We start from the raw sequence: 27,927 nt of genomic DNA, 5'->3' as shown, positions 1-27,927 counted from the left end.
ATCCCTCTTGGATCCTCTTTCCTTTTTCTGCTGGTCCTGTTCTTTACTTCCATTTTCTTGCATGTCCCTGATCCCAGCACCACATATGAGAGAAAGCATGTGAATCTTGTCTGTCCAAAGCTGGCCTGGTTTTCATAGCATGATGATTGCCAGTTTTGTCTATTTCCCTGTAAACGATGTGATTTCATTCTTATTTGTGGCTGAATAGTGTTCCCCTATGGATTTGTGTGTGTGTGTGTGTGTGTGTGTGTGTGTGTGTGTGTGTGTGTGTGTGTGTTACTTACTGACTTTGACTCAGGAGTGGAAAACTGGGTTGTACTGTTTTGATTTTAAGTTTTTGAGGAATTTGCAGAGTAGCTGTACTGATGCACATTCCCACCAACAGTGTGTAAGCCTTCTCCCACCTCATCCTTGCTACCTCTTGTTGACTTTGTTGTCCACTACAGTCATTCTGACATACATTTGATTTGCATTTGCCCCATAGCCAAGGATGTCCAACAGTTTCTATCGGCTATCTGTGTGTTGTCTTTTGAAAAGTATCTGTTGAGTCCAGTTGCCCATCTATTGATTGGATGATTTGTTTATTTGGCTTGAACTTTCTGAGTTCTCTATATACTCAGTGTCACCCATCAGGTGAATGGCTGGCAAAGATTTCCTCCGTTGTGTGGGCTGCCTCTTCATTCCTCTGCTGTTTCTACTGATGTACAGAAGCTTTTTAATTGGATAAACCCCACTTGTCAACCCTTACTATTCTCTTTAAGCTATGGAAGTCCTAATCTGGAAGCCATTGCCTATGTCTGTATCTTGAAGGGCTCGGCTAAATGTTCCTCCAGAAGTTTCCAACTTCGAGTCTTAAATTCATATGGTTTCAAGATGAATTTTGGGCAGAGTGAGAGGTGGGGCTTGAATTTCAGTCATCTGCGTGTGGATGTACTATTTTCCCAACACCATTTGGTAAAGACATGGCATTTTCCTTCACTTTTATATTTTTCCATCTTTGTCCAAATCTGCTTCTGTAGCTGTGTGGGTTTATTTCTGGCTATTTCTTCTGTTTCATTGTTTTACAGGTCAATCTGAGTGCCCATTCCATGCTGTTTTATTACTATGCCTCTGTAGTATAATATGAAATGGAGCCTTTCTATGCCTCTAGCATTTCTTACTTAGGATGACTTTGGCTATCTGGGATTTTTCTACTTCCTTATGAACTTTGAGGTTTGTTTGTTTGTTTGTTTGTTTCTAGTTCTATGAAGAAAATCGTTGGAATTTTGGTAGGGATTGTACTGAACCTATGAAACACTTTCAGCAATATGGCTGATTTCCAGTATCAATTATGCAATTCTGCTGACTCATGGGCATTTGGGGTCTTTCCATCCTCTGGTGTCTTCTTCTATTTCTTTCTTCAGGGTTTCAGAGTTTTCATTATGAAAGTCTCCTGGGTTAGGCTTATTTTTAATTTTATTGAGTTTATTATTAATGCAGTTGTTTTCCTGATTTCTTTTTCAATGAGTTCATTACCAGTGTTTAGAGAATTTACTGATTTTCATATGCTGATTTTGTATTCTGTCACTCTACTAAATTTTTAAATAAAATTTATGATCTTATTGCAGAGTCTTTCAGATATTTTGACTTTTATTCCAGTTTCTCCCCTGATTTCTTCAATGGCTTACTGGTGTTTCAAAAGTGTGTTTTTCAGGCTGTGTATTTGTGAATTACCTATAGTTTCTCCCACCAGTTATTTCCAGTTTTTCCATTGAGAACTGGTAAGATCCAAACAAATATTTCAGTATTTTTGTATTTGTTGCATCTTGCTGTGTATCTTTAAAATGACCACTTTGGGGGAAACTTCCACAAGCTGCCGAGAAGAGAATGTTTTGCATCTTTTGGAAAAAATATCCTGTAGATGTATGCTGATTCCATTTGACCTGCAGTGCAGTTAACCTCCTGTGTTTCTTTGTTGAGTTTTGCTTTGGATAGCCTATCTATTGGAGAGAATAGAATGCTAAAGTCATCTGCTGTGCCAGCCAGCCTTTTTGCCACTGCGAAAGTGTCTTGGAAAAATCATTTAAAGGAGGAAAGGCTTATTCCTACTTATACTTTGACAGGTTTCAGTCCATGTTTGGTTTGCTTCCCTGATGTGAGCCTGTGGTGAAGCAGGACACCATGGCAACAGGAAGGCATGGTAGAGCACAGCTGCTCACCTCATGATGACCAAGAAGCAGAGAGACAGCAAGGGGCCACAGACAATATATTCCCTTCAAAGATACACCCCAGTGATCTTCTGGGCCCAGGCCCACCTCCTCATTTCCATCACATGCCAATAATGCCATCAGGTTATGACTCCATCAATGGGTTAGCCTGTTGATTAGGTCACAGCCTTGCTGGTTTACCCGCATCTCGGTAGCACCACCAGCCAGGGACAAAGCTTCAAATACATGTGCCTTCAAGGGAAATTTAATAGACAAACCACAACACCCATTATTATTGTATTGATTCTTAGTTGCATCTTTATGGACAATAGCACTTCTATTATGAATTGAAGCATACTGATATCAGTGTGTGTATATTTACAACCATTATATCTTCTTTGTATAATGTTTCTTTTATTAATATAGATGACATTTGTTTCTTCTAGTTTTAGGTTGAGGTCTGCTTTGTTGGATTTAGGAATAGCCACTTCTACTTGTCGTCATATTCTATTAGCTGGGAATATAACATTTTATCCTTTTACTTTCAGTTTGTGGATTTCTTTGCCACTGTGGTGAGTTTCCTGCAGGTGGCAAGTAGTTGGGTCTTGTTTTATCAACTAATAAACCACTCTTCTTTGTCTTTTAACTGGAGAATTATAACCATCTACATACAGGAGTATTATTAAAAAGCATGTTCTATTTCCTGTTGTTTTCTCTAAAGTTTGATTCTCTCCCAGTGCCTATTTGCTCATCTGGTCTTAGTATACTTACTCTTCCTCATGCTCTTTTGGCTGTGTTTATCTTCTTCTACTATGAAGTGAACTTTTAAATATCTCCTGTAATGCTGACTTAGTGTCATGAATTGTTTTAGTTTATGTTTATCTTTGAGGGTCTTTTTCTCCTTCTGTTCTGAATGCTAAAAAAAGATGAAATATTAAAAGGAGGAATAACAAATAAGAGAGGGAAAATTAAATAAAAGATTTTTAAATAGAAAACATCAAAGGGGAAAATGAGAAAAAGAAAATAATCTAGTGAATTTTTTTTAAAAGGGAGAGAAATAGAGGAGGAAATAGAAAAGGATTAAGATTTTTTTTTTCTTTTTCGGTGACCTTGAACTCCTGGTCAGACTTACAAAGTTGTACCTTTATATCCAGTTTTATGTGGTGCTGGAGAATGAACCTATATATTCTCATGGTAATGAGCATTCTGCCAATTGAGTTAGAGCTATAGCCTAAGAATTAAATATTAAAAAGGGGGGGATGAAAAAGATGCACATATAAATTTCAATTTAAGCAGGCATGACAAAAAAATTTAATAAAACCAAACCAAAAAAAAAAAATCCTACAAGTTTCTTTTCTGCCCATGTGGAGGCAGAAGGGAGAGTTCTGAGCAGGCTTTGGAGAAAGCACAAACTATGCACTGTCCACCACCTTTCTCTGTTTCCCTTCTGTTCACCCACCAACCAGGTATGAATTGTAGACAGAGCCACTTGTAACTCCTGGTCATGGGGAGGTACAATCTTTGAATCAACCAGGTTTGCACAGGTTTCGTGTTCCATGTGCATTCAGATGGCTGCCCCATTGCTTCCTGTTGTTGCAGATCCAGGACCCAGTGTGTATGTTTGGATGACAGGGAAACAGTATGAAATTGCAACCATCAACTCTGAAGCATGGATAGCAGAGGATTCTGTCCTGGTCTGGTTTCCATTGCTGTGATAAAACACTGACCAAAAACAACTTGGGAAGAAAAAAGTTCATTTCACTTTGCACTTCCAGGTAGCAGTTCATCACTGAGTGAAGTCAGGACAGGAGCTCAAGGCAGGAACCTGGAGACAGGAACTAAAGCAAAGACCATGGGGAATGCTGCTTACTGGCTTGCTCTCCATGGCTTCTTAGCTTACTCCTTTGTATAACTCAGGACCACCAGCCCAGGGGTGGCACCACTCACAGTAGACTAGGCCCTCCCACACCAATCATTTATAAATAAAATGCCCCATAGACATGCTCACAGGCCCATCCAATAGAACTCCTCAATTGAGCATCTTTCTTTTCGGGTCAGCTTAGTTTGTGTCAAGTTGACATAACCTAAGTAGCACAAATCTGGGGCCCTCCCCTCAGGTCTAGTGTTCTGAAACTCAGCTCCTGGGGGCAGTTACTGGAAGGTACAGACTCACCTCAGTACCTATACCTTCCCTTGCAAATCGATGGTCTAAACTGGCCTGGAACTTTGTTCCCTTTTATTTGCTTCAGCCTGGTGTGGCTTTCCACTTCACAGAACTCTCACTTTTTCATCATTATTGTTGTGATTGTTATTATTTAACTAAATTATTATCATTATTTAATTTTTGAAGGTTTTACTGCACAGTCCTGGCTGATCGGAAACTCAATATGTAGGCCCAAGTCATCCTAAAACTTTCCGAAATCCTCCTGCTTCAGTCTCTGGAGGGTTCGGATTTCATGTGTGAATCATCATGCCTGGTTCTTAGCACTCCGGGGTCAGAGTCTTTTCTATGGTTGCCAGACTGACTTTCTGGCCAGTACTTGTTCATGGTTTTGTTCCCAGACACAGGAAAATGAAGGAAACTTTGATACTCCCAGCAGTGAGTCCAGGCAAGATCTTATCAAGATGACTTCCCAACTATTGTGAAGCTAAGAAAGCTACCTGTGTGCCTTTCTTTCTTGTGGGTTCTGATTCCTGCTGCCTGCTCAGCTGGACCTCTGCATGGTGCCTAGGCCTGTGCTACTGTGTTTCTATGTTTCTCCCTCTTTCTTTCACCTCTGCCCTCTGCACATAGCTACTGACCTCGGTGCTGGGATGTTCTTTCTTACCCTCTGTTTTAACCCCAAAGCCTCTGAGTGTGTTTTTGTCACCACCCACCTCAAGAAGTAGCTGCTCTCCTGCATTTGATTCTATCCCCAGAGAAGGTGACCATCATGCCATCTTGGAGTCCTCCTTTTTTTTTTTTTTTTAATTTGTTAACTCTTTATTTGAGACAGAGTCTCATACAGCATAGGCTGGTCTTGAACTCACTATATAGCCAAGGATGACCTTGAACTTTTGATCTTTTTGCCTCTACCTTCCCCAAACTGGCATTACAGATGTGTACCACCACACTTATTTTTTCTGTGGTGCTAGGGATTGACCCCAGAGCTTGGTACATGCTCAGTGAGTACTCTACCAGCTGACCTACATTCCTAGCTCTAAGTCTGCCAGTATTAATAGATGACATTTTACCTCTGAAGACAGAAGGAGCTTGAAAACCTGTGTGGCACTTCTAAAACCAACATTATGCAGATTGTGTTTCTGCACATGGCCTGTAAGAGGAGTCTGAATGGCAAGTTGTGGTAGGAAAGCATTATTATCAGGAGCCCTTCAGTCATCCCCATCTTGGGTCACACTGGGATCCCCCAAACATGTAGCAACTCTGGGAGACTGTGCCACTTTCTGAACTACCTATACTTCCTCCCATAGTTCTGCTAAGGCATGCAGGATCTTGAGCAATCTGAACATATACCATTCAAATGGTTAACCACAGAGGCTGTCCCTAAATCAGGAGTTCAGTTCCAGGTTCATTTTACCTGACTTAGCAGTAAGATTTAACATATCCGGTCCCCCGAGTATGCCTCCTTCCACTTGGTTTCCAGGCAATCACACTCTTCAGGCTTTCCTTCTACTCCATTGGCCTTGCTTTCGCAGGGCCCCTTGCTGTTTTCTCCTCATTTCCTACATCTTAAAACATGCACTCCACTAGTTATCTTCATGATCTCTCAGTTCTGCTCCTTCCTGATTTATTGAAATGCTAATAAACAGCTCCAACTTTCCGCACATGTCTCCCTACCCAGTGTCTACATGGGACATCCTAGACACCTGAAAAGTCATGTGTTCAAAGTGGAACCCCTGGTCTGTCCTCCCAGATGGCTTGTGTTGATGTCGTCTCTCGTCTCAGTTGATGGCAGCCTTGCCCTTCGGTTGTCCCAAACGAAAACCTTGCAGCCATTTTTAATTCTTTTTCTTCTGTATCCCACATCTATGAGCCATTCCCAATGGCAGTATTCCTCAACTTGTGAGGGGGCTACATCCCCATGACACTGTCACTGAGTTGCAAATACAATAAGTCAAAATTACATTGTGTATGACTTTTCCAGGAGAGACAGATCTCTGATCACTCTAGATAGGCTACCCATGACAGACCAGAGGAGTAACCCCACTCAAGTCTAGCTTAGTGCATTAGTAACTTCACTGGGATAACTAATGGGAGCATGAGTGACTCAAAGACAGCTGCACCTCTGAAAGCCTACCCCAGCATGGGTGACAACTGATGAAAGCTACAATCCCTGGAGCTCCCTGAACAGTTTACAGGCAGCTCCACCAGGGAGAATCTCATCTCTCCAGAAATTGTTATTGTTTGTATAAACTTGGGGAAGGGCCTTGTGAATCTTGTCATTTTCTGAGCTTCCTGAGGCTTCTATGTTTTATGAGCTTTCTGAGTCTTATGAGGCTCCCTCCTCTCTCCAGGAAGGAATGGTTTCCTGGGAGGAAACAGCTACGCTACAGCACTCACTGCACCTAACACCAAGTTTAGGCCAACCTAACTGAAATGTGCTCAAAACAGTAGCAGCTTACGATTGGGAATAATTACCTAATGTAGAGCCCAGTTTATGACAGTATATCAACATCTCATATAGCTAAATAAATTTATTAAACAGCTCCATCCCAAACCAAACATAACACACACACACACACACACACACACACACACACACACACACACCCCTGATGATGTCCTAACTGTGGATGATGGACTAGTCACTGTATGTTTACATGGATGTGGCTCATTGTTGCTGCCCAGCATCAAGAGAGTATTGTAGCCAATATCTCTAGGTTGGGAAAGGTTCAAAATCAGAAATAGTTTCTGCTGCATAAGAGTCACTTTTCAACATGGTAGAGTTGAAAGAGCAAGGCCGAAGCATCATTAAGTTGGAGACTGCTTCTCTTCAGGCTCTGACTTCTCTGCTGTTGGAGGCTGATCTCACAACAGTGACTTTATGATGGGTCCTCCTGCTTTTGTCTGGCCCACACCTTCTGTTTGCAGCACAGAAGAAGATGCCACTGTTAGCACACAAGTCAGATTGTCGTTATGTTGTTGTTATCGCTCCTTTCACTGGGAATAGAAGCCAAAGGCCCTCCCCTCCCCCTGGACTGTGATGCTTTCAGGTCAGACACTGTGCTCTGGCTGTCTCTTCTCCAATGCTGCTCTCACTGTCCTCTAGCTTATAGTCCTGCACTGCTACTCAGGGAGGCCTTTGCTGCCCATAAGCCAGCCACATACTGCCTACCCTGGTGTTCCACCTCCTCTTTCCCTACTTCATTTCCCCCACTGTACATACTATCTTTTATATAACTTTTTATTTGTTTAGTATGTCTAGACTCTGAATCCCTCCAGTAGAGAGTAGGTTTTATGAGGGCAAGAAACTTTACTTTGCCCATGAATGTATCTCTAGAACCTAAAAGAGCAGCTACATGGCAGATGTAATTAAACAGCAACTGTTTAATTAATTAACAAAGCTGGGCTATAATACCAAGGTAGGAGAAAAAAATGCATTAGACAGTTGCAAAGAGGATAAAAAGTTCTTTCAACTTGCTAGATTAGTAAATCAAATTTAACACCATAAAAAAACCATAAAAAAGCAAAGAGGGATTATGAATCTCCACAACAGAAATCCAACTCTATAGACATGGTGAGAGAGAACAGACCTTGGCAAAATCTAGAGGTTATATGTGGGTCTAACTTCCTGATTGAACAACAAAAACATGCTTTTGATCGGAAGGCTAATAGTCAAAATAATAGAAAACACAAAACATGGTAGATATTAGATTTAAACTTAACTTGTAGTACAAACAATGGAGGAGAATTAGACTGGTGTCTCTATCTCATGCCTACAGACATGTAGATAACATTGGGCCCATTTGGAAAGAGCTACTGCAGGTAGCAGCATGTCCTGCTATGGCAGAAATATCTATAGCAGCTGACCAATTTTTATAGCAGGGAAAACTCAAGTACAATCTAACTTGTTTCTTTAGATCTTTGACAAGCTGTTATGTGCAACAAGGAATGCTCTAGACTGTGGTGATATTGTGTTCCCCCAATATATTGTGTATCATAATAAACTTATGTGGGGTCAGAGAACAGAACAGCCACTAGACAGAGGCCAGAAAATAGTCACACACACACACACACGCACACGCACACGCACACGCACACGCACACACGCACACCTTTAATCCTAACATTCTGGAGGCAGAGATCCATCTGGATATCTATGAGTTCAAAGCCACACTGGAAACAGCCAGGCATGGTAACACACGCCTTTAATCACAGGAAGTGATGGCAGAAAGCAGAAAGGTATATAAGGCGTGAGGACCAGGAACTAGGCTGTTAAGCTTTTAGGCTTTTGAGCAGCAGTTCATCTGAGATCCATTCAGATGAGGACACAGAGGCTTCCAGTTTGAAGAAACAGGATCAGCTGAGGAGTTGGCGAGGTGAGGTTAGCTGTGATCTCTGATCTTTCAGCGTTCACCCCAATATCTGGCTCCCGGGTTTGTTTTTATTAATAAAACCTTTTAAGATTCGTGCTACACTAGACTACTTTAGTTGAGAGAGGTGAGACCAAGGAGAAGTAGACAGAGATACGGGTAAGGCAGATACAAAAGTAGTGAGATTTACAGAAGCACAGAGCGGTATATCTTACATGTAGCAGGAATTTGGCAGCAAGTGTTTGGTAGGGACATTGTAGGGGGAGCTGTCAGACAACAATGATCATCCCATTCCAGTAAAAGTGAGAGGGAAGGAAGAGGAAAGACAGAAGGACTGGCCAGGAGGATTCTGGCACACCTGTACTGTTATCATGAAGCCTTGGAAAGATCATTGTGGAGTCTTTGATTAGGAGTACCCACCGGAGAACCCCTGTTTTGCAGGGATGGGCGGGCTACTCAGTGATTATCGGGAACTCTGAAGGAGGCAAGCCTCTGTGTAAATACAGTGGCACAGCATCTGAGGCCCTTAGTCAGTTATGATCCTAGTTCAGAGAGGTGCAGTGTCATGGCCAACACATGGTCTCTAGTAGGCTTTGTGCAAACTGACCTCCAAAGTCCCAGAGGACACTCTGATGCTAAGATGTCATGGTAACATTTCCCACTTCTCACTCTGTATGGTTAGAATGCATCCTCTGCTTCCCTTTCCCTGGCACAGACTGACTTTAGTAGGTGCCAGAGTCTGACAAACTGTGGGCAAATCCATGCCTTCCTCCTTACGTGATCTGCTAGCTGTGCTCTGTAATTCCAGGTCTTGGAGGGAATCTATTAACTTAAATTGAGGATAGTAAATGTCACTCAGCCATGGTCCCCAGAGAAACCCTTGTAAAGTGGAGTTCGAGTGAGGAAATGACCTTCATCACTGCAGAAGTGCCAGGACTAAACAAAACAGCCCCTGAGCAGATCGCAGACTGAGCGTCATCCATTACCCTCCTCTTCCCTTAGGAAGACAGCCCTCATTTATTATTTCCAGACTGTTTTCATTTTACTTACACTGTGTGAAAAATGTTAAATTTGGAGATAAATATTATTTCCTAACACAAATTTCATAATCATCTTTGCTGATCTTGGAATTATTACCCTGTTTCCAAATGTTTGCTTTGTGTATCATTTCTTCGTTTGCGTTTGTGAGTTCTTCATTACAAATGTTTTCATTTGGAGAGTTCTGACAGGGCCTCTGTTGCAGCTCTGTGTTCCTGTCTTCGTGAGGGATGCTACCTCCTTTCTTTGGAAGTACATTAAAATCTTACACACAGTACCAGAAAGAAACGTTCGCTGGAATGTCCCTTTCTATGGTACAGTTACTTTGCACTAATCTGTTCTACCCTTGATGTTCTCTCTTGCCCCAGGTTTTCTCAGCCCATGACTGCAGCACTGAGGGTCCTTCAGCACCTTGTACTTCAAAGGCTTCTCGTTGTTCCTGTCTCTTCCTCCTATTTTTCAGTTCTCTCCTTGGATTTTTTAAAGCGTGTATGTTGACACATATGGCCCAGTACACATATGAAGGTCAAAGGACAAGTCTATGGAGTTAGTTCCCTCATTCCACTTTTATGCCAGTTTTGGGGATTGAACCCATGTTGCCAGGCTTTCACAGCAAGCACTTTTACCCACTGAACCATATCGCTAGCCCTTGTTTAATCTTTTTCTTCTGTACCGTAAATATTCCATATCCACCCCAGCCCTGCCCACGTGTGTTTTCCTCTGCTAAATTATCACCTTCTCTCTGCTCTATCATCTCAACTCCATTCAGCCCACAAAACCCACAGGTAGTTCGGCAGATCCAGTTCAGCTAAAGAGAAAGCACAGAAATCAAACCCAATCACCTTTTTCTCTCTATTCCTCTCCAAAAGATAGCACTTCTCCCATATTGATTGTTTCTTTGGCTACCCTTGTCTCTTCCTCTCTCCACAGCCCCCTCCACTGTCCCCATCATGCACCAGGTCAGTGCCACCATGAGGAGCATCACCTTGTCATGGCCTCAGCCAGAGCAGCCCAATGGCATCATCCTGGACTATGAGATCCGGTACTACGAGAAGGTGAGCCAGCTTTGACCTCAGGCTTTTAAGGCTAAGCCAACACTGTTCAGTGAGTGTGGCCAGTGTAAGGCACAAGGAGACAGGCTGGAGGAAGCCCATAGGGAGGAAAGGGGATCCCTGGGGAGAAATTTGGGTCTGCCTTGCCCAGGCTTTCTCTGCGTTGCCTTGGGAGAGAGCCTTCAGACTCAGCATCTGGCAGTCTGGACAGTTTACTGGACTGGACTATGCAAACCACTCCCATCCTACAGCCACATATTTGCCGTCCCAAGGAGGATGCAATAAAACCACCTGGTACCCCCGAACCTTTAGAGGATTTTGGACTCTTTTAAGTGATTTGTTTTCCAAGTTGTTGATCCTGTGCCTCCAACTCAAGCTTACTTATTTAAAATTACACTAATGTGGAGGTTAAGGAACATATAATTGGACATTTAAAAGGGTGAGATAAAAAAATGAATTGAAGTAGAAATTTGTGTATTGCAGTCCCTGACTACTTGTCAGCAGCTGCTGCTGAAGGCTACCCAGGGCATGTATTGCCAAGAAAAGGGAAACAATGCCCTGTAGGGTTGGTCCCTAGCTTGTTCATCATCCACGGAAGCAGGACCACCATGGTGAACTGCAGCGTTTGCAAAAATCCTGGGAAAATATAGTGCTTCCTGAACTAACCCAACATACTGTTTAGAAAAACACCAGATGCATTTGTTTATTTGTTGAAGAGTTTGATCTCAATACTATTTGGTAGGTCCTATTCTAGGATATGTTAGTGAACAAAAGTGTTCTGCCATAGGAGTTTTGCTTCCCAAAAGAGGGAGACAGACTAAACAATGAGCATACAAAATATGGGAATGATTATCATGTTTAAAATCATAGCATAAAAAATATAGATGATCTGGCAAGATCCTCAGAGGGTGAAGGTATTTTGTGAGCAAGCCTGATATCCTGAATTTGATATCTAGAAGCCAAATAAAGGTTGAAAGAGAACCAACTCCTGAAAGTTGTCCTCTGGCATCTACACATATGCAGTGGCACATATAAACCCCCACATAAAATAGACACACAGAGACACAAAAAAAAATAATAAACTTTAAAAAATTAGACAAAAAAAAAACCAAACAAACCAGAGCAGATGAATGACTTTGTAAAGGCCAGGCAGGCATAAGTCACAAACTTAAGTAAAATGATCGTAGCCTCTTGGAGAAGATGAGACCTCTTTCAGTATCTGAAGAAAGTCAAGTTACAAGCAGTTATCTCAGCAAGGAGAGAATGATAGACTCTGAAATGTTGTCACAGCTGTGACTCCAGGAGCAGGAAGCAGATGAGAACACCTGGGATGATGTGAGCAGTAGGGAGCTAGTGGACACGTGAGAGAGCTTATTACCAGGGGAAGTCAACATGTTGAGGTATAATGACTCAAGCTTTACTACTGAGTAAGGCAGGGAACCACCACACTTTAGGAGCAGAAGAGGGACAGGATGTGACTTATATTCTGAACATCGTTCAGGCTGTAAATAGGCCTGCTAGATCCATAATTATCTGTCAAGAAGATAGATATTTGAGTTGGAGCATCACCCACAAGCTGTGGAAATTAGCTGGCTTCTAGATATACAGTACACACTACAAGGAGAGCTAACAGGGTTTCTAAGCTGGATGGGATGTGGGTGAGTTTAAAGAGACCTTCTAGAATGAAGTAGGCAACGTCAACCAAGGAGGAGATCTCCCTGGGTCATGGATATTGGGATGAAAGAAGAGCTCTGTGGCTAAAATGCCTGTAAGAAAGCCAGGTAGAGGTGTGGAATAGAAAACTGGTGACCTCAGCCAGAAGGTAACTCTTCATCTGGAATTAAGAGAGGGGATGGGTTGAAGATGCCCGTGTGAGTTGTTGGGATGTACATGGTATGAAAATCCTTTGTCTAACTGAGGACATCTGCTAGGTAGATAGATATAGAGAAAATCAGAAATTAAGACCCCACAGTCCTGCAGGGAGGCCAGATGGATGGGCGAATAGCACTGCAGTAGAAGCAAAACCCTCATTTCCAGTACCCTGACAAGCTGCTGTGGCCTGTGACTTAACCATTGTAGGGCACAGTTTGCACATTTGTGAATTGGTAGCAGTTTTACATCCCTGAAAGAAGAGGTACAGATCAGTCTAGATCACCAGTCCTGTCTGTGGGGGAGGTATGCTCCTCAACATTATGGGAGTACATGCCAGCGAGACGAATGAGATAACATTCAGTTCTGTTTAGAGAATACTGGCCTCATGTTGACTCATAACATTCAATGAATTGAAGGGAATTTTAACCAATTTTTCTTAGTTACAGTAATCGTTGCTCAATCATGAAATACCTTGACCAAAAGCAAGATGAGGAGGAAAGGGTTTATTTGGCTTACATCATAATAATGTGGAACATCATAGTCCATTATTGAAGGAAGTCAGGACAGGAACTCAAGTAGGGATGGAACCTAGAGGCAGGAGCTGATGCTGAGGCCATGGAGGGGTGCTCCTTTCTCATGGCTTGCTCAGTCTGCTTTCTTAGAGAACTCAGGACCACAAGCCCAGGGATGTCCCCAACCACAGTGGGCTGGGCTTTCCCCCATCACTCACTAATTAAGAAAATGCCCTATAGCTGGATCTTATGGGGGCTTTTTCTCAGTTTAGGTTCCCTCCTTTCAGATGACTCTACCTTGTGTCAAGTTGACATTAACTAGCCAGCGTGCCGTTATACCCAAGTCACTTCCAAGTTAAGGATCTATTTGTGCAAAACAAATTGGGGGGGGGGGGGCGAGATAATAAGGTAAGAATCAATCTATAAAACTGTTTGGACCCATTGGCTTCATCTTATACCAAAGTTGACCTAGAAGTCTCACCAAGTTGCATATACCAGTTTACTGTGCAGTGTACTGGGTCATTGACCAGGATCTACTCAATCCCTTTTACCATACATGTGACCTTGCAGCCCTGTTGAAATTATACTTTATCTGAGAAGAAGAATTTTTCTAAGATATGCCTATTTGGTACCTTACTTAATAAGATTTACGCTTCCTTTCATATTCTAGTATGTTCAGTATTATTATGACCACTTTGCACAATAAAAATAAGCAAAAATACTCTCACAGGTCAATCACATAGCTAGGATGTGAGACCTGCTCTTTTACCCTGCAGCAGGTGGCAGTGTTGGCAAGGGGCTGAGTGTTTTGGTGGCAACTGCTCTGCCTCGCCCTCATCTTCTGTGGACAAGGCAGAGAGCAGACACTTCAGTGGGCAGCTGTGATGAGGTCAAGTGCTTGACATAACCTGGGTCCACAGCCATGTGGCTCATGCCTCTGTGCCTTGGCTTCCTGTTCCCTGGCTCAGCGCAGGCCAACCTCTGCCACTGTCTTTGCATTTCCACTCAAACCTCCTCCTTTGCAGCACCGTGATTAACCTCAGCTTTTTAGGCTATGAAGGACATTAGTCTCCTGTTTTAGGCCATCCCCTTGCTTCTCATTAATTCATACTAATTATTAACACACACATAAACATGGCACTCAATGCCTGAGGCAGCTTGCACATCTCAGTGGAGCATATTATTGTCCTTCCTCCAGAGGATGAGTTGCTTTTCTTGGGAACATAAGAGGATTCTTTGCCTAGTCATTGACCACCCTTGAGCATATGAGAATAAAACTCTCCTTGGCTCACAAAGGGCCTCACTGCAAAATCCATTACATTGCCTTGACCATTTCCAATATGACTAAAGAAAAAGACATTGGCCTGTGAGGGCATTTTGAAATAATAACCAAAATGGTAATTCATCATATATTGAGTACCTATTATGTTCCAAATATACACAGATATATTAGTTCTGATCCTTGAAAGAAATACATTTATAAGCCACTTATAATCAGTTATAGATGATGGAACTAAATCACATAAAGGCTAAATGACAACCACGACCACACAGGTCACATATAGGGAGTCACAGAACCAAATTACAGACATTTTTATTATATTTCAATGCCAGAAATTTCTGGAATTGTATGAAATCATCATCTATGCTCAGGATTTCTGTATCAGAGTGACTCCTGAAATAAGATACTGGATTTTAATATTAAACCCAAAGACGTATAAGCAAAACGAATGATCATCATGTTCGATTCACCAACACAAATAGAATCCAGCCCATTCAGTGTCTTGGATCGAGTCCAAAGAAACAAAATTCCCTATTCCCTCATCCTGTACCACCTCCTCTCCCTGTGGATGTCCCATTCTCTTCATCTGAACAGAGAGTCATTAGCAGGAAAGCAGCCCCAGGCAGCATAGCAAGAGATGGGCGTGGCTGTGTGCCATAGCACTTTATTTATAAGGTAAGTGGCTGGCCCACTGGTGGTAGTTTTGCAGCCTCTGGCAGCACCCTTGTGGGTCTCCTGCCCAATAAGACTCTCAGTCTGTGCTGGGAACACTTTTCAACTAACTTCAGTTTTGTGAATAGAATCAGTGGGGCTCTGCCTTCCCCCAGCCATTCATTAATAGAGAGCTCAGATCAGAGAACTAGACACTCCCTGCGCCTCTCCCATGTTCGTCTCTTTCCCCATCTCAATATTTGCCCATTCATCATTCTCTCTTGTTTACTGTCTTGTAGCACTTTTCACTCCTGGTGTCAGTGCATGTAGGCAAACCATGGGGGGGAGCATCTACATCTGCCCTCTGCTGTCTTTATGATTAAGTGTTTAGATCTCTCCAGCACTTCATAACAACTGTCTAAGCTAGGGCCAGTTGATTTAGGTTGGGGGGGGGGGGGCGTTCTACTCTTCAGATTTCGAGATCTCACAGAAACACTTCTAGACCTTAGCAACACCTTGTGCTCAGCTGATGGTAAGCGCGCCGTTGTTTGCTCATTCCCTTAGCACTGAGTTGTGGCGAGCCCTGGCTGTAAGGAGCTGGGATGCTGAGGGTAGAGAGATAATGGAGACATAACCACTGCCCTCGGTAGCTGTGTCCTCCATCTTCACATACTTATAATCAAACCAGTCATAAGCAACCTTGCTCATCGCTCTCACTCATTTGTCTGGAATTGATTAATGACTTGGCAAAGAACAAGAACTGATGCCCATTTTAATCACTGAACCGCTTCAAGCGTGTGTGGACTGGAAAGTGATTATGGGTTAACATTTGGTCCTCACCATCCAAATGCCAATATATCAAAACACTCTCCCCGCAGTAAGCGCTACCCAATCAGTGTTTCACTCATCTCAAGCAGTGCGTGATTCCATCTGATTCCTGCGACACCAGGGAAGTCAGGCAGTTGTCTGCATTTTGTAGCAATGGTGTTTTCTTCTTCCTTGCAACATGATGAGGTGATGCTCATAGTTTCTGATCTCTTGTCTTCAGTGTGTCACAATAGTAATTAGCAAGTTCTAGATGACATCCCTTCTACAGTGAACAGCCTTCCATCTGCTCAATCCCTCACTGGGCTGGAGAGGACCCCAGGGGCATCGTCTCCAGCCCCTGCTGTACAAGTAGATGCAAAGGCCAGTGAGAAGTTCCTTTCTACACAACTTCTCCCAGGGCTCAGCGGGTAAACCTCTCCATTAGGGCCTTTTTGTAACTTTCAACTGTCAAATGAAGCTAGCCTTGAACCCATGACTCCTCAAGCCAAACTTTTTCATTACTACCCCTGTGCCACCTACACTCCCAAATTCTTTGTGTCTTAGGGTTTCTTTGCTGCAATGATATACCATAACAAAAAAAAAAAGGCCAGTTCTGGAGGAAAGAGTTTATTTGGCTTACACTTCCATATTCATCCTTGAAGGAAGCTAGGGCAAAATCTCAAACAGGGCAGGAACCTGGAGGGAGGCAGAAGCTGATGCAGAGGACATGGAGGAGTGCTGCTTACTGGCTACTGGCTTGCTCAACTTGCTTTCTTACAGAATACAAGACCACCAGCCCAGGGGTAGCCCCATTCACAATTAACTGGGTCCTCCCCATCAATCACTAATTAAAAAAAAAAAAAAAAGCTCTCCAGGCCTGCTTTCAACCTGATCTTATGGAGGCTTTTTCTAAATTGAGTCTACCTCCTCTCAGATAACTGTAGCTTATGTCAAGTTGACACAAAACTATCCAGGACACTTTGCATGCTCCTCAGTCCTTTTGGCCCTTCTTTTAGTCTGTTTTATTCTGTTTTTGATCTCCAGTTACCAATGCAATGTTGTTGATTTCTTTCATCTGTGTGAGGATACTTATGCTACTCGTTCCTGATTCCCTCTGAATAGCTCTCTCCCCAAATCAGGCTTGTTTCCCTTTGACACAGCCCCACAGCCCCTTCCCCACTGCCAGTGTCCCTCTGCCACATCACACAATCAACACTGTCGTCGTCCGTGTGTCTTCCTATCCATTCCACAGGGTGTTGTCTCCCCAGAAGAGACAAACCACACTTGGGACCCACAGCCCATATACACCCATATATATATATTGACCGGATGAGAGAATCCAGTGGATTTTGCTTTTGCAAAGTACCGTTCTACATATTTTAGGAGAGTCAGAATTTCCTCTTTTGTTCCAGTTCACTTCCCCATGTTTTCTCCTTGGGATTTGGCTGAGCATGTGGGGGTGTAGAGTCTCCGTGTGCACCTTTCTCTCATCCGTCTCCTTGCCTCTTGAACCACTGCGCCTAGAACTCTTAATGGCTTCCCAGATCTGAACAGGAGGTTGGGAATTGGTCTGTTTTTAGTGACCCAGCCTCTTTATTTTCAATGACGTCATCGCACTCCAGGATTCACTGTGCATACAGAGGAATGCCCAGACTCTAAGCTTTTGTCCTTGCACACTTAGTGTTAGCCCAGAATCCTTGCAGAGGAAAGATATGCTCACATGGAAATGGAGACCAGGCTGATGTATAGGGTGCTAAGAGTGAGCTGTAAACAGCAAGGGCAGTGATAAAAGAGCCTATGTGCTGGGGAAGTGAAATAGGGCTCCCTAGGGAGGAGGCGCTGGTGGATGTGAGCTTAAATAACCTGGAGGGAGCAGGATCATTTCAGACTGGGGAAATAGCCTTGAGCAAAATGCTGGTGGCTTGGGCGTGGTTCCCAGAGGAATAATAAGACCCCAGCTTTAAGGGAACTGTGAGAGATTAGAACTAATTTCATCCTGAAGGGCATGATTGTCTCACTTGAGAAGTTTGGTTTCCATCTGGTGACAGTTAAAGCAGGGACCCTTTAAGACAAGAACCTTAACGCTGGACAAACATATTAGAGAGAGGAGGCAGGAAGATGGGTTGATTCCTGGAGTTGATGGAAGGGATGAGGACCCCTGGGAGAAGGGACATGCTGTCTCAGGAGCTGATGGTGGGGAGTTGGAACATGGATACCCAGATAAGGCCAAGAGAAGGTAGAAGCAGGTGTGAGAGGCAGTCTAGAAAGACCTCAGCCACTTTAGCAGAATGGAGGCAAAGCCCTTTACTGAACACTTTGGAGGAACTTCAGGGGTCATCTAGAACAGTAATTGTGCGGCATGGCCAGCAGATCTCAAGTTGGGAGAGAATGCACTGTACATCAGCAGACAAGAGGCACATGTAGGCTGCAAAGCTTGCCATTGTTGAGGTCAGAGGGGTGATGGAATTTGCAAAGCTGACTGAGCTGTTATCTTACCTGTGAACCCTGAGGGAGGCCTGGGGCATGGACAGAAAGTGTCTATGAACTCCCCGTCAGGCACTGGGAGCTCAACTCTCTCCTCAGATTCCTTTCTTCAATGTGCCGCCACCCTGTGGGCCAAAGCTGACTCTTCATTCCCTTGGCCCAGGCAGGCTGTCCTCATTCCAAGAAAGACAACTTCTACCAGAGATGTAAGACCAAGAACTGATGGGACTGAGTGCCCTCCCAGAGCTGCCTGGGGTTATAGTACTCAGGAGCTGGCTGCTGACCCCTTTCCCTTCCCCTGTCTCTTCTTTAGGAGCACAATGAGTTCAACTCTTCCATGGCCAGGAGCCAGACTAACACGGCCCGGATTGATGGGCTACGGCCGGGCATGGTGTACGTGGTCCAGGTGCGCGCCAGAACCGTGGCCGGCTACGGCAAGTTCAGTGGCAAGATGTGCTTCCAGACTCTGACAGATGGTAAGGCCGGTGAGGAGGGGGCGGGAATGAGTGTTGGGGGTGTAAATGACACAGGCACAGAGCAGGTAATGGTGAAAGAAAAGCAATCCTGTAGAAACCTCCATGGTACCCAGTCCCACTAGACTAGCGGTGTTCCTTTAGCAGGGCTTGTCTCCCGGTAGGACCGTGTGGACTGTTCGGTCCATGCCAACACTCTGAAATCTGGTCTCTGTCTCTCTCAGCGTCTGACTGGATGCCTTGGGAGGGTACCCCATGTGGCTCTGTACCCTATGTGTTTCTGCATCTACCCAAGAGTGAGATCCCATATGTCTCACAGATGCCTCCTTGTCTCCTTAAGAGGGGTCAGGGGACTCCTTCTTACCTCCATCTCACTCCGCTATGCTTGGACTCTGGAACAGAAAAAAAAAAAAAAAAAAAAAAAAAAAAAAGAGGAGACAGTGTTTGGGCCGTGTGCCCAGGATCTCAGAATACTGCAGTCATTTCACCCATGACCTGCTCAGGTATTTTCAGAGAGAGAGAGAACACAGAGGAGCTGTTTTCAGTGCAGAAAATCCATCTCCCTGAATAACTTTCCTTACTATGACAAATAGCTGGCAGAAATAATGCAAGAAAGAAGAGTGCATCTTGGCTCACATTTCAGGGGCATATGATGGGAAGTCATGGCAGCAGGAACCCAAGGCAGCCACCCACATCGTGTCCACAGTTAGGGAACAGGAAGAGACGGATGGTGATACCTAGCCTCTTTCTCCTTTTTATCCAATCCAGAACCCCAGCCCATGGCCTGGTGTCATTTATATTTAGGGTGTGTTTTCCCATCTCAATTAACCCAAGCTAGGAACTCCCTCATAGATATGCCCAGAAGTTTGTCTCCTGGGACATTCTAGATTTTTCCAGGTTGCCAGTTATATGGACTATTGCACACACACCCCCAAAAACTTTACTTTGGGAGCTTGTTTGTTCCCTATTTTAACTTTGCTTCCTTGTCCTCTGAGAACACCTCCATCATTAGTTCCGCGGATCTGATTTCGCTGCAGCCTTGGCATTGCGCTCAGCTCTGGCTGTCTCACTACCCACCTCTTTTTCCCTTAGCTAGCCATCTACCAGAGTTTGTGCATGCCTGTACTTTTCTGCCTGCCTACCTGTCTGTATTGACTCATTCATGAGCCATTTCCATGTAATTTTCTAAATGTCAATCTATTCTACAACCCATCAATTGGAAGTCCTTCATGTTTTCTTTGATAGTTAACATATACTTGAAATGTCTTTCTTCCACAAAGCATTCTATTTCAGACTGGCGCTCTTGGGCTGGGTGCTTGAGAAGACTTGAGGTTTTATCTTGACACACATATTTGGAAGCAGTTTCTACGCTAATTAGAAATATTTAAAAATCAAATTGTTTTATCCAAAAATTTCTTGTGAAAAAAAACATTATGGAAGCCAGGGCTGGGTGTTCTGGTATGAGGAGAGAGATGAAGGGGAGTAACCATTTTACTCCAGATGGTGCCCCCCACCTCGAAGCAGCTCAGCTGGAGGCTTTGCAGGAGCTGTCTGGCCCCTATGAGACTGGAGTGTGTAGCCAGTTGAGTTTATGCCAGGTGAATTTTCTCTCATGTTTCGAGCTGGTGAGATGGGGTAGAAAGGTGAGCCCATTCATTGAGATTGATAACACTGCTGGGATGGGAAGAACGCAGGCCATCTGCTTCTCCCTTAAGGACTCTGCTCCCCCATTTTGCACCTCACTTACCGTCTAGATTTATAGGCACTTTGGCATCAGGAGGTACACAGGATTAAAAGCCCCAAACTCCAAATGCTCTGAGCACTGGTCTCTTGGCAATTCTGCTAGACAAATCAAGAAGTAACAAATTTCCCCCAAGAAGGCTATTCTTTTTACATTTGGCAGTTAAGTTTTGCAGACCTGAGAGAGGGAAGATGTAAGAGAGTTCTGGTAAGTGGCCAAATTTGAGAGAATTTATCTTAATGACGGGGCTTGTTTATTGGTGATGATGCTCACTGAAGCCGCAGACAGGTCTGCAACAGAGACGGAGTTTGAAGATTGAGCAGTGGGAGGGCCACTGAGGCAGGAGGACCTGTAGGACCCTTTTAGGTCAGTGGCTATACTGGGCAGGTGACTGCACATGGTGCCCTGGCCACTCTTAGCTACTGTGTGCTAACCTCCGACTTGTTTTTTTTTCTGTTATTATTTATTAATTATCATCATCACCTTTGGGTTTCATATTGTTCTGTGAAGTTTTGCTTTATGAAGACTTTGTCAAAGACTCATCGTTGTGGTTCCCTGCATTTTATTTCCTGACAACTTCCTTTTTAAAATACATATTTAAAAAAACATACTCCCAGTTGGTGCTGAAGAGATGGCTCAGTTGTTAAGAATGCGTACTGCTCTTCCCAAGTTCAGTTCCCAGCATTCACTTCAGGAGTGGACATACAACCACTATAACTCCAGCTCCAGAGGATCTGATGCCCTCTTTGATTTCCATGGGCACCTGTACTCACATTTAAAACCATACTTTGACACACACACACAGAGACACATAATGCAGACATGCAAACAAAACTCTCAGTTGAGGAAACCAAATTCCACCTTCAGTCTTTTTAGTTACTTTCTGTAGTCTATAGAATGAGGCATTTTAAGAGCCAACAGCAGTCTGGGTAGGTAGCTCAGTTATAATGTGCTTACCACATAAGCATAAGGACCCAAGTTCCAGCATCACAACCCATATTTAAACAAACAAACAAACAAACAAACAAACAAACAAAAATGCTAAGCAGCATAGCACACATTTGTCGTCCCAGTGCTGGGGAGGTAGAAATGGATGGATCCCTGAGGCTAGGTGGCTAGCCAGTTTATCCTAATTGGCAAATCCTAGGTTTCAGTGAGAGATCGTATCTCAAAAGACAAAGTGGATGCTACCAGTAAAGTGTTTGCTGTTCAAATGTGAGGACCTAAGTTCGGATCACTAGTACCTACATAAAAAGCCAGGTAGAGCAGTTTGTGCCTGTAATCCCAGGGCTGGGAAACAGGGGGATCTTAGGCCTTGATGACCAGCTTTCAAGTTCTGAGATGACTGTATCTTTAAAAAAATGGTGACATCATTGCTGACTATATCTGATGTTGACCTCTGACCTCCGTACACCTACACAGCACACACACACACACACACACACACACACACACACACACACCCCAAACTAAGGAGGATGGCTCCTGAGAAATGATATCCAAAGTTGCCTTCTGATCTCAACCCCCATGCACATGTATGCACACTAAGAGCTAACAGCCTTGTCTCTAGAAGTTACCTTGTCTGCCCAGCTAGATGAAAGATGGCTCACAAATACTGGAGAGCATAAACCCTTGCCGAGGTATTGGTGAAACATGCAGACACCCTGATCTTCACCAGTAGATTTGAGGAGGGGCTCAGAAGTAGTGGAGTTTAACAGCTGTGCTCACAGAGATCCTGGTGTGATTTATGGGGGACCCTTAGTGTAGTGAGCTTTGTCATTGAGGTTGCCAGATAAAATATAGGGAGATCAGTTTCATTTGAATTCCAGATCAATAATGTTTAAGGATAAATATCTCCTATGCAATATTTGGTGCATATTTATACTAAAATATCATTCACTATTTATCTGAAGTGCAGGTTGTGGTTTTGTTTGCTGTATCTGACAACTCTAATCATAATAAAATATAAACAGTTTGACCTTCCAGCTTTAGCCTGGGTCTAAAGCTGTAGACAATGGCCTCTTAGCAGCATCCATGGACAACCGCCACCACCACAGGAAGGATCACAAGCTGACTTGGGTGGCTGGCGTGGATTCAAGAGGAGTAGAGTTTGGGCACATCCGTGATGTAGGTCAGATACTATGAGCTATTCACTTGGTTTGACCTTTTATCAACTGTCAAGAGGCCTGAGAATCATAGGGGTAAAATAATTTCCCCCAAGACTACAAAGAATGCACAGGCAACTTCAGGGTTTGGACCATCTCTGTCCACTTCTATGACCCCGAGGTGTTCCACTCTACACATAATGCAGCGTTGTTTCAGCACTTGGCAGAAACTTCAATCCTTTTCTTGTCGAGTGGGAGCTCAGAGTGCTGGGCAATTTCTCTGGCATCTCATCATCCTCCACAGCTCCTGCCGCAGCGCTGGCTGACTACAGATAAACTGTAAAAATCTGCTCAATGAATCTGTTGACAAGTTGCATTTCAACAGCTTAAGCTGTTTCAGCAACAGCCTTTGATTCCCCTCCACTGGTCTTAGTCTTAATACGGCGGAAAGGACTTGGAAAAACCTTCAGAGCAAGGTGGTGAAGGCCGGGCGTCACCTTCTCTTGGGAGACAATTGTCATCAGCCCTGAGTTACCAGAGTTGTCCCTGCTGTTTAGTCTTTATTGCTGTTGCCCACTCTGAAGCATTAGAAAGTGGGACCCATACATACCCATATATCTGGTGTCTTTGGGGTCATGCACCAAGTCCAGCTATGTGCAATGGAAGGATTCTAATTCTTTTCTTTCTCACCTAGATGACTACAAGTCAGAGCTGAGAGAGCAGCTCCCCCTGATTGCCGGCTCCGCAGCTGCTGGGGTCGTCTTTGTTGTGTCTCTGGTGGCCATCTCCATCGTCTGCAGCAGGTAGGTCTTCCACTCTACCCTCCCTGAACCCAGGAAGCCCCTCTCTATGTGCGCTTCTCCCGTGCTGGCCCTTCCTCAAGTTGGGCAGCCTAGATAAGTTCTTCGACCAGCCGCCTGGAAATCTCAAGATTATTTATTTTCTTGGTGCCTTTGGATAAAAACCTGCTATGGGAACTGGGCAAGACTATAAGTAAACAGCATCCATCCTCCAACCTCATTTCAGCCAAGACTTTTAGCCCCTCATGCACAAGGACTTTTCAGAGTGACAGTTACAAAATTGCATTTGACCCACTGGAGCATCATAGCTGTGCACGGGCAGTCTTCTGGTTAGAGAGCTCAGGCCCTGGGCAGCAAGCAAAAGGCAAGCGGGCAGAAGAGGGGGTAAGGAAGTGTGTGTGAGCTGAGCTCTGCACACAGACTGGCCTGGAGGCCTTGTGAATTTTTAATACTGTTTGCTGCTGCCTTGGGTGGTTATCCCAGAAATTGCCTACAGAGTCCTGTAGTCGGCTCCCACCGAGCATTCTGCAGTTCACTGGTACTGATGGGAGCCCACATCACCACTGCCCTCTTGGCAGATGCCCACAGCCTTTCCTGGTACCTGCAAGCCTTTGGCTTGAAAGCCGAAGCCTCTACCCAAGGGAATGTGTGTTGGCCTACCAGAATGTGAACTAAAGCAGAAACAAAACCTTCCAGTGAGGCGTCCCCAGTTTCCAATCCCAGGAGACACCGGGGCTGAGTTCTGTGTCTGGGCGTGAGATCTGGGTGTGACCCTGCTAAGAAAGCCCCTCTTCTCTATCTGCAGGAAGCGAGCTTACAGCAAAGAGGCTGTGTACAGTGATAAACTCCAGCATTACAGCACAGGCCGAGGTGAGTAGAGGGCACACACCCTGCCAGTGTGTGTGTACAGTGGTCCTCAGAGCCAGCCTGGTGACGACCAGGTATAGCAGCAATGTCTGACAAGCCCTCAGTGCCCAAGTGGCTCCTCTCTGCAAGTCCCTGAAGACCACGGGCTGTCCACTGCCCGCCCTTTAAGGACAGTCACTGGACTCCTGGTGGGAGATTACTTTCTGCACTGATAAGCCATATTCGAGACAGGGGAGGACAGAGTTTAGCAAGTCAATGAATCCTGAAATCACACTCAGTGGGGAAAGATGGAGGGTTCTCTATTAACATCTTCTACCTTATCTTATCCAGTTGAGCGGCTGGGGAATGTGTTAACCAAATTCACAGATAAGCCATAGAACATGAATGCAGGGAATTAAAAAGATAACAGAGCCCAGGAGGCTGAAGTGCTGGGGTATCTCCCAAGCCTTTTTCTTTTAAACAGTACCTTAAAAGTTTCTCTCATTCATTATCTTACCCCTGCCTCTCTCTCTTTTAAGCCTCTGTATAAATTTTTTTTTGTAACTCAAATTTCTCTCACCAACATACATATAATTCTTTATCAAAATTGCTGCTTCTTCCTTTGAATGATTCCAGCATTGCAGTCTAAAACAGTTCCCAGGGGGGAAGGTGGGCCATCTCCCTGCTTCCAGAAGCAGGTACTTAGAGCCTTACCTAAGATACTGCTTCTAAATGACTCTTTCTGAATTCCACAAGTGCCCCAAAAAATCTTCCCCAGCACACTGGGCTTTTCTCTGTAAGCCACGTCACACTCCAGTCCTCCTCCTGTTTCCTAAACCACTTTTTTCCTGAGCAGTCAGCAGTGAGCAGATCCCATAGACACATATAACCTGAAGCATGGGTTCATTTCACTGGGTGGGTTCTTTTGTAAGTAAAAATGGCTTTTAAGACTAAAATTCTCATGAACCAGAATACTTTCCTTCTCCAAGGTCATCTGAGACAAGAAATGCAGTGCTCACAGCTGCAACCACGCTATGCAGGAGCACGTGTTCTAATGTGGAGGGTACGAGCTGGCTGCTCAAAAGTCACTCTGTAGATACGGCTTTTCAGTCATGGCACAGCTGAAGATGTATATACGATCAACCAGGGTGTGTACAGGGTAGGCATTGCGAGGAGAAGCCACCATAAGGCATCAGGACTCCCCAGTCCAGCTCATGAATTCGGACTTTGGTATCTGACTCTCAGAAGATGTGTACTGCTGCCTGGTGCCTCAGTTGTCCCAAAGCCCACTCTCTGTCTCCCTCCTCTAGCTCTGGCTTCTGGCATTGCTTCCTTGTCTGTTTTGGGCCAGCTCCTTGCTCTGATGAACTACTAGATGTCCACTTCAGATCTGGTTCTTTCTTTTTTTTTTTTTTTTCTTTTTTTTTTTTGAGACAGGGTTTCTCTGTGTAGCTTTGCGCCTTTCCTGGAACTCACTTTGTAGTGGCCTCGAACTCACAGAGATCCGCCTGGCTCTGCCTCCCAAGTGCTGGGATTAAAGGCGTGCACAACCACTGCCTGGCTCAGATCTGGTTCTTTAGATAAAACAGTTATAGATGGTGCTTTGGGCCTTAAAGCAGTTGGGACCCCAAGAGTACATGATTGCGTTCAAAAGATGCAATTTCATTTTGAAGTCTAGAGACTTACAACAGTGCCCAAAAGTGACTCAGTCGAGAACCCTCTTTTGAAAGGTGTGCCATTCCTCCGATGGGGCACAGAGGATCCCCAGGCATCCAAGGTAGAGTGATGATGCTCTTTTGACAATGTCAGCCTGACATTTGGCTGTTCTTCTCTTCAAGCATGCCTCTGCCAGGCTACTTGGTGTACAAAGATTCGTTTCTAAAATGCTCATGTCTCCCTGTGTGGGAGAGTTGGGGGATAGCCACAGAGGGTGGTATCTCTGGTTCCTAGTCTCTGTAGAAGAACTGCTCCCCAGTCTTCAGCCGTAGGGCCCTTGCTACCACCAATGATCATGGCTGGAGTCAGTCAGTGAGTTTCACCTATTGTTGCTACATGGATGTAGGGTTCTTGTGGGCAGCCTCAATTTACTTCTTAGGCTACCTTAGATGTATGAGCCATTTCTAAATGCCCTTCTCCTCTGTGCACGACTATTCTCTTTTAATCAATCCCTGACACTTGCCTCCCCCCACACACCTGGGCTCTGACACTTCCCCCTCCCACAGACCTGGGTTCTCTAAGCTCACACCCTTGTGCACTAAGTTGCATTTATGCACTTTTCTCCTATGAACAACCATCTCTTTGGTTGAAGCCATTACTATTGGAGAATCATGGTCCAAGGACCATGCAGCTAGAAGAAGGCCCAGCATACAAAGAGCAGAAGAGAAAACTAAAGTTCTGGTGAAGGAAGAGCCTAGCTGGGATGGAGGGCAGACAGAGTGCGGTGGGTGGGATGGCTATGGAAGGGTTTATCTGTGCCTACACTGGGAACTGTAATCTAGTAGCTTGCCTGACTCCCATGGTCTCCACAACCACTCAAGGAAACAGAGAGTAATCTCAGAAGGACAAGTGACTTTTCTGAGTGACAAAGCTTGAGGGTTGAAGAGGTGGATTGTGTACCCTCTGAGTCTGGCTGCAGACTTCATGATCTCTCCATGTTGCAGAGGCTTGGTGTGCCTAGTCTTGGGTGCAGCTCTATGTCTAATCCCAGATGCCTTGGTTGGTGGTTTATGAGTCCCCACCTCGGAGTCCCATTCCAAGAGTCAAAAGGCTCAAATGTGCCCAATTGTGTGTGCAGATGCATAACTGAGCCTGAACTCCCCGTAAGAATGCCCTCTGTGAAGTGTGGGTGCTTTGAAACCTCTGAGGGTTTCCTGGTCTTGGAGTGACAGCATCTGCAGCAGCTGCTCAGCTCTGTTCCCCATTGTCTGGGGACCCCCAACTCCCTTGGATCCTCCAGGGGGCATTATGAAGGAGCTGGTGGTTCTTGTCTTACAGACTTTCCCTTTTAAAGTGATGCAGTGATTGAAACAGACAGAAAAGAAATATTTGCAACAGTCTTGTCTTCCCTAATGAGTCAAGGCATGATGGCAGATTTGGTTACTAGAAAACATGATGTTGTATTCAGGAATGGGCTCATATTTCACCCCTGACCCTAGGACAGTGGTGTTCAGCCTTCCTAATGCTGCAACCTTTTAATGCAGTTCCTCATGTTGTGATTAGCCCCCCAACAATAAAATTATTTTTGTTGCTATTTCATAACTGTAATTTTGACACTTTTATGAATCATAATGTAAATATCTGATATGCAGGATACCTGATATGTAACCCCTGTGGGGGTCACAACCCACAGGATGAGGACTGCTGTCTGAGACTTTAGTGAACAGAGATATAGAGGGAAATTTGAATTGGTGGAAAGACACTCCTTGGAGGGTGGGCTAGAAAAAGAATATGTTGCATGTGTTGTTAGTCTGATAAAGAGTTATTGAGCCAGAGGTTCATGTTCAAGGGTGGGTGGGAAGGAACATAGGCTTCTCATGCTCGGAAA

At 44.4% G+C, this 27,927-nt stretch overlaps 1 protein-coding gene across 1 annotated transcript in view; it reads left to right on the top strand.

The window, feature by feature from the left end:
* Ephb1 (EPH receptor B1) overlaps positions 1–27,927 on the top strand; it is a 456,415-nt gene that overhangs the window by 347,767 nt on the left and 80,721 nt on the right. The window contains exons 6-9 of the mRNA XM_059268461.1: positions 10,689–10,813; positions 18,732–18,894; positions 23,432–23,540; positions 24,343–24,407. Of these exons, the coding sequence (XP_059124444.1) occupies positions 10,689–10,813; positions 18,732–18,894; positions 23,432–23,540; positions 24,343–24,407 (462 nt within the window). The remainder of the gene's footprint in view (positions 1–10,688; positions 10,814–18,731; positions 18,895–23,431; positions 23,541–24,342; positions 24,408–27,927) is intronic.

The sequence above is a fragment of the Peromyscus eremicus genome, chromosome 7 (genome assembly GCF_949786415.1).
Source record: "Peromyscus eremicus chromosome 7, PerEre_H2_v1, whole genome shotgun sequence".
NCBI lineage: Eukaryota > Metazoa > Chordata > Mammalia > Rodentia > Cricetidae > Peromyscus > Peromyscus eremicus.
This window is presented reverse-complemented; position numbering and strand designations above follow the sequence as displayed.